The sequence below is a fragment of the Tupaia chinensis genome, unplaced genomic scaffold, assembly GCF_000334495.1.
Source record: "Tupaia chinensis unplaced genomic scaffold, TupChi_1.0 Scaffold148680_1, whole genome shotgun sequence".
Taxonomy (NCBI): domain Eukaryota; kingdom Metazoa; phylum Chordata; class Mammalia; order Scandentia; family Tupaiidae; genus Tupaia; species Tupaia belangeri.
The window spans coordinates 274124-281087 of NW_006208529.1; the positions used below are offsets into that span (position 1 = coordinate 274124).

The 6964-nt window shown below is 47.6% G+C and overlaps 1 protein-coding gene across 1 annotated transcript in view; it reads right to left on the reverse strand.

Annotated features, from left to right (window-relative positions):
* Nucleotides 1-2870: 2870 nt before the first annotated feature.
* FGB (fibrinogen beta chain) overlaps nt 2871-6964 on the reverse strand; it is a gene marked incomplete in the record, with an annotated part of 8595 nt that continues 4501 nt past the window's right edge. Inside the window, 5 exon segments of the mRNA XM_014585041.2 lie at nt 2871-3270; nt 4172-4457; nt 4690-4815; nt 5410-5523; nt 6362-6589. Coding sequence (XP_014440527.1) covers nt 3039-3270; nt 4172-4457; nt 4690-4815; nt 5410-5523; nt 6362-6589 — 986 coding nt within the window.

A 6964-nucleotide genomic window follows, 5' to 3' on the forward strand; every position in this document is an offset into this window, starting at 1 on the left:
CAATCCCTTCTCCTCCATTCTCCTCTCGGAATCTTGGGCACGCACGCACACGCGCCCGACGTGAGTTTCAAGCCACCGGGTCCGGGACGCGAACTGCGGTCGACTACGTGGGAGTCCAGCGACATAGCCATTACGCTAACTGCTGGTTCCCAGAGAAAGCTGTCTTTTTATTACGTGAGTCCTGAATGGGCAAAATCAGACATGTAGTATTTCTTACCAAACGATACCTTAAGAAAGCTTCCTCCTTTCTGGATGAGCTTTCACCAGTGCTGGTCTCTGCTTCTATTTGTACATTAACTAAGAATTTACCATTCGATTGGCTACTTGAGTGGCTTTTAATCTGTGGCTTTTCTCGGAATTCTAGACTGTCATTAGACCTTGTCTGGGCCTAAGCAGGACAGGTTGAGCAAAGGTCTGCAGGTTGGACTCGTCCCACCCCTGCGGCCTTCATTGGGTAGACTTTGGCTACCCTCAGTCTTGCCCCAAAACTCTACTTTCAAGTGTTTTGCATTTTGAGCTTCTGTATGTGCCTTTAATGGAAAATAGGTTATATATATGAAAAAGGATAACCAAGAGTTTGATCATTGTTGAATTTAGTCATCCAAAGTTTATGCGTTTATGAAAATCAGCCTTTTTGGGACCAGCAGTTAGCGTAATGGCTATGTCACTGGACTCCCATGTAGTCGACCGCACTTCGAGTCCCGGACCCAGAGGTTTAAACTCACGCCAGGCGCATGTGCGTGCGTGCCCAAGATCCCGAGAGGAGAATGGAGGAGAAGGGATTGTAGCGTGGCCGTCCCCCCTGGGGGGGGTGATTTCTCGCTTTCTGTCTCTCTGTCTCTCTCTGTCTGTCTGGCAAGCGCACGCACCCTATAGCGAAAAAACCACCCAAAAAAAAGAAAAAAAAAAAAAACAGGCTTTCTGACAGAACAATGATTCTGGAATCAAAACTGAGTAAGAGTTTATTATTAGCAAAGGAAAAGTGTGTAGTGAGCATAGAAGATGTTGAAAAGTGATAAAAATTGCCCGAGGATTTAAGAAGTGTTCCTCTGGGTGTTGACAGAGTGAGGTTTGAAAAGAAATTAGCGATTTGTCGGTGATGGAGGGAGGGTGCCGCTGACAGTGAGAGCACAATTTAGAAAGGGCCTGGCCGTTGGGAATAAGGCTGCATTGAACATGGCAGTGCAGAGATCTCTTCAAGACCGGATTTCAACCTTTCTGAATACATGCTTCAAGTGAGATAGCTGGATTATGTGACAGTCCTATTTTTTAATTTGTTTTTTTTTTAAGAGGTTTTGATTTTTGTGTGTTTGTTTGCTACAGGGTGTTTGCGCTCTCCAGAAAGACAGAGAGACAGAAAGCGAGAAATCACCCCCCAGGGGGGATGGTCACACCACAATCCCTTCTCCTCCATTCTCACTTGGATAGAGATGACAAGGATCTAGCATTAAGCAGGAAAGTGATTTGGTGAGCGTTTTCTGTTTTTAGGATAATCTCTGATGCAAACTGACAGATGGAGTAAAGCCCAGAGGGAGACAGAACTCATGGCAGGGAAAATCAGGTGAGTCGAACTTGGATTTCATGGGGAATCAAGAGAGTGGTGGCATTTCCAAGATAAAAATAATAACCTTCGCTGAGACGCAAAAGTTAAGAAGATGAGCTTGCAGACAGTAAGTACCATGAAAATGGGTGGGAAGTGATTGGGGAAGGACCCAGGGTCATAGGGTTGCCGTAGGGCAGGTGGATTGAAATGAAGGAATGTGGAAATTATATGTTTATTTCATGGGAAGAAACAGGAAAAGGGAGAAAATTCACTTCTACTCTAGTCCTGATGTGACTTGGAAAAAGAACAAGAACCCACTGAAGGGCAGTGGCAGGCCTGGTTTTATGGGCACAGGCAAATTCTGGTTTTGTCTTCACTATTTTCCTTCACGGAGGAGAGTTAAACATGGCCGTCCTCTTGGAATCTCTGGATTCCGACGTCCACTTAGGTGATCGAGTAGTGGTTTTTCCATGGTACACAGTGAGATTTTAAATATTCAGATGTTTGGGTTGGCCCCCTGGCCTGCTAGGTAAGGGAGTCCGATCCCACAAGGCGGCTAGCACAGTGGAGAAGGGGTTGCTACATGACCGTGCCCCTTCAAGGGGTGATTTCTCCCTCTCTCTCTCTGGCGAGCATGCATGCCCTCTGGCAGACTAAAAATAAATAAATATGCAAATGTTCAAGGTCAGTTTATTAGAAACTTGAGGTTGTGAATACTCTCTTTTTAAGTCCAAAGCCTAACTTACTGGCTGTGTGAATTACTAAGTAAGAATTAGTCATTTATTGCAACAAAGACTAGTTTAATTAATATACCTTTTGGAAAATTTTCTTTGACAGAGCTTACATAAGTAAGTGTTTTTTTTTTTTTTGTTTTTTTTTTTAGAGTTTTTTTGCTATAGGGCGTATGCACGTGCCAGAGAGACAGAAAGCAAAAAATCACCCCCCAGGGACGATGGCCACACCATAGTCCCTTCGCTTCCGTTCTCCTCCCGGGATCTTGGACACATACACACACATGCCTGGCGCACATGGCGCCCAGCATGAGTTTAATCCACCGGGTCTGGGACTCGAACCACAGTCAACTACATGGGAGTCCAGCAACATAGCCACTACGCTAACTGCTGGTTCCCATAAATAAAGTTTTCAAAGTGAACTCTTAAACATAACTTTCTAGCTTTCCTCACAATTTTTCTACCCAAAGAGAGACCCTTCTTCCTAATTTGAAACTTTTAACCACCAACCAGGATTCAAATTATGAACACTGACTTGGTCCACAATTATTCATTTAATTACTTCCTGGCGAACTAGACAAATGAAGGGCACAAAAGAAAATGACGTGCTACGTTTAATGTCATTTGTCCCGTACCTTTTCCAAAGAGTCACACTCACAACCATTTGAGAGTCTCAGAGTGATGTAATGTATGAAAGAAAACCCAATAACATAACGTATAAAAATGGCGTCACACAGGGAAAGTACAAGACTACACAGGAGGGGCTATTGCTGTGGGAAGAAGGGCCTGATCTTCATGCACATCTTCTTCATGGAGTACCACGACCCCTTCCAGTTCATCCACACCACGCCGTCATCTGTGCCATGCTTGGCCATGTCCCAGCTGTAATGGCCGGCCCAGTAGTACCTGCCGTTTGGATTGGCCGCGTGGCACCTGTTATACCACCATCCACCGCCGTCCTCCTTAGAACACTGTTTCTTGGGGTCTGCATTGATCCTGAAAGGAAATGTGTTGGAGGGATTAGAACCAGGGTGCGGTAGTTGTGGGGGGTTCTCTGAGGAACACCCCAGAAGGCTGCGACGCTCAGCTGCGTGTGGCATTCCTTCCCTCTGGTTCTGTGCAGTCTCTGCCCTATGGCAAGAAGGGGAGAGCTGGTTTGGTGCCCACCCCATCTGGGGGTCGCACTGCTTACTTCAAACTGAAATCTTGGATCTCGTGTCCCTCATATTAGAGAACCTTGGGAAACAAAAGGGAGGGCTGCGTGGATACAGAGATGCGAACACGTCTCCACACACGGACGGCTCAGAAGGCAGCCGGTCGCTGACTCCAGCTCTGCTTCTCGGTGGCTGTGCGGCTGTGGGTGAGCGACTTGCCCTCTGACCCTCCTCTACACAGTGCAGGCAATGCCTTTCCCCAGCGGAGGTGCCTTAGCGTGACACATCCGAGAGCTGAGCACAGTGGCTGGCGGACAGTGGACGCCCAGGAAACGCTAGGCGCGCAGCGATTGAAGGGACAAGGTGAAATAAAATAAAAAGAGAAACAATTCCCCAAAATAAGATGACCTATCATGAAGGATCTGAGCCCTAACAGCTGCAGGGACTTTTTCTTTCTTTTTTGGAGAGGTTTTTGCTATTGGGCACATGTGCTTACCAGAAAGACAGAGACAGAGAGACAGAAAGCGAGAAATCACCCCCCAGGGGGGATGGCCACGCCGCAATCCCTTCTCCTCCATTCTCCTCTCGGGATCTTGGGCATGCACGCACATGCGCCTGGTGTGAGTTTAAGCCACCGGGTCCGGGACGCGAACCGCGGTTGGCTACATGGTAGTCCAGCGCATAGCCATGAGGCTAACTGTAGCAGAGACTTTGAAAGCAGGCGCGAAGAGCGCTGCACGTACCAGCCGTCGTTGTCCCTGTCGTAGGTGCTGAAGTACATGCCGTTGTGGATGGTCATGGTCCTGTTCTCCCCCACCAGCTGCGAGGCGCCTTCCATGAGGGCGTTGCCGGCCGTGCCCTTGTACTTGCTCACGGAGATCTGGTACTTGCTGGCCTCGTTCTGCACCGTGAACCCGCCGTAGTGAGCTCTCACCTTGTCTCCTTTCCAGTCCTCCATTTCAATCAGAAGCTCCGTGGGCCCCATCTTGGTCAACTGGCTTATTTTGTCATTTCCAAGCCAGTACTCGCCTAAAGGAGAAATCAAATAACATCATACCAAAAACGGAACCTTCGGAAACAAAACAAAAACAAACAAACAACCGGTTTCTCTCCCCTTTGCTGTAGTTTGCATGTTTTTTGTAACCGAACTCCTTTTAACTGCCTCACCCTAAAAAATAGACTCCCACCACTGCCTGCTGTTTAACGGAAGAAAATCCCATTTTTAAATAGAATACACTTATTTTGTAGCACCAGCTTTTACCTGGTAGGCCACAGTATTTTTTCCCGTCTGCGTTGGTTGCGATATTTCCAAATCCTTGTTTGTACGGGTCCCATTTCCTGCCAAAGTCAACGCTGCCATCTTGGCGGTTCTGAATGACTGTCCAGCCTGTGGTCACAGGGACAAAGATTACACACAGGAACCAAGCACGTCACTTTGAAAAGAACATCTGAAACTCTTAACTCGCGCAACGTCTTTTATACCCACCTGTACTGGGTACACCAGAATAGTTACAAGAAGGAAAGGAATACACGAGGAGAGTTGTTAAACCCTTTGGATACTGCAAGTGTTTTACCTCATGCCAAATTGAGAATCCTAGACACCGCACAACTTTTTTTTTTTTTTAAGTTAAAAGCTTACTTGACTTTATTTATTTATTTATTTTCATTTGACCAGAGAGGGACAGAGTGAGACAAAGAGAGAGAAGGAAAGTGAGAAAGCAAGCTGCCAGGTCCGGGACTCGAACCACAGCCGGTCACGTGGGAGTCCAACGCCTTGAACCACCACGCCACCTGCCGAGTCCAAAGCCTTAAACCACCACGCCACCTGCCGGCCCCAATATTTTACACGATTTAAAAGATCAGATTGACTGCTAAGTCAAATGCTCATTGGTAGCTATGTTAGGGCCAGGTCTTGTTTCCAGGAGTTTTATGGTATTAAAACAATTACCGAATAGCAGGTGCACAATGTTCAATTACGTACCTCCATTGTCTGTAGTCATGTCACAGTACACCCTGTATGGTCTGCTAGAACTGACAGGCTGGATGAGATACATTTCAGATGTTTCACCTCCTTTTCTGATAATTTCTTCACATTCTGCAAACATAAGAAAATATAGTACGCTCAGGCTCCTGCAGTAAAATCACTTGGTCTCTCCTCACCAGATCTTTAAGATAACTGATTACATAGGTTATAGAGGGGTATGCTACTAAGGGCATTTGAAATATTACAGAAATGGGTCTTCCTTTCACTGAAAATGGAATTCAGTTTTGAATTCTATCTGCCAAAAGAATAAAACAAGCCTTTCCCTGTCTTCGGTGTCCTGGCACGTCCGTAAGCTGCCAGAACACGGGAGATGGAGACATTGCTCCATGTACCTGCGGGCCGGCCATCTGTGCAAGCGTGTACGTACACACACACACCAGCCATCCTGGGACTGCACCACCATCATGCCCAATCCCGCTCAGGAGCTGGAAACCAAGGACCAGCAGATGGTGTAATGTTTACGTCCCTGGACTCCCATGTAGTCGACTGTGGTTCGAGTCCCAGACCTGCTGGCTTAAAACTCACACCTGGTGGTGTGTGTGCGTGCATGCCCAAGACCCCAAGAGGAGAATGGAGGAGAAGGGATTGTGATATGACCATGATTTCTTGCTTTCTGTCTCTCTGTCTGTTTCCGTCTCTGGTGAGCACACATTCCCTATAGCAAAAACTTCTCTAAATAAATAAATGAATGAATGAATGAATGAATGAATGAATGAATGAATTGGAAAGGAATCCGCGGAAGCCAGACACAATATGCAAAAGGCATTTTCGGGAGGTACTGTAACATCACGGGCTGGCGGAGTCAGGCTGCCTGTTGCTTAGCTTTCCTATTTCCAGAGGGGGCGGCTTCTCCGGAAGCCCTGCAGAACTAGGGTCCGCGGCTCGTTACCTTTGCCCGACACCACGGGGATATTGCAGCTGACGGTGCACGGGGTGCGGCAGTACTCCATCTGAGCCGACACGTCGCTCTCCAGCTTTTGTATTTTGCTCCTCAGGTCCTCCAGGATTGAGCGGAGCACGCGCAGATTGGTGGGGATGTTACTGTTCACGGTCTCATCGATGTAGACCCGGTGCCGTTCCAGCTCGGAGGAGTACTCGGTTATTACGTTTTCATTATCTGGGAGGATGGCGTTATGTGGGAATAGTCAGCGGTTCTGCCTCATAGAAACACTAAGGGTATTCAACCGTACAATGCTGCTTCTGATTTTCTAAGAATAAACCAACAGAGGGGCCAGCAAGTGGCATAATGTTTATGTCGCTGGACTCCCACGTAGTCGACCACAGATTGAGTCTCGGACCTGACGGCTTAAAATTCATGCTGCGGACCAGCAGTTGGCATAATGGCTATGTCACTGGACTCCCATGTAGTCGACTGTGGTTCGAGTCCTGGACCTGGTGTCTTAAACTCACACTCGGCACGTGTGCGTGCGTGCCCAAGATCCCGAGAGGAGAATGGAGGAGAAGGGATTGTGGTGTGGCCACCCCCCCCGGG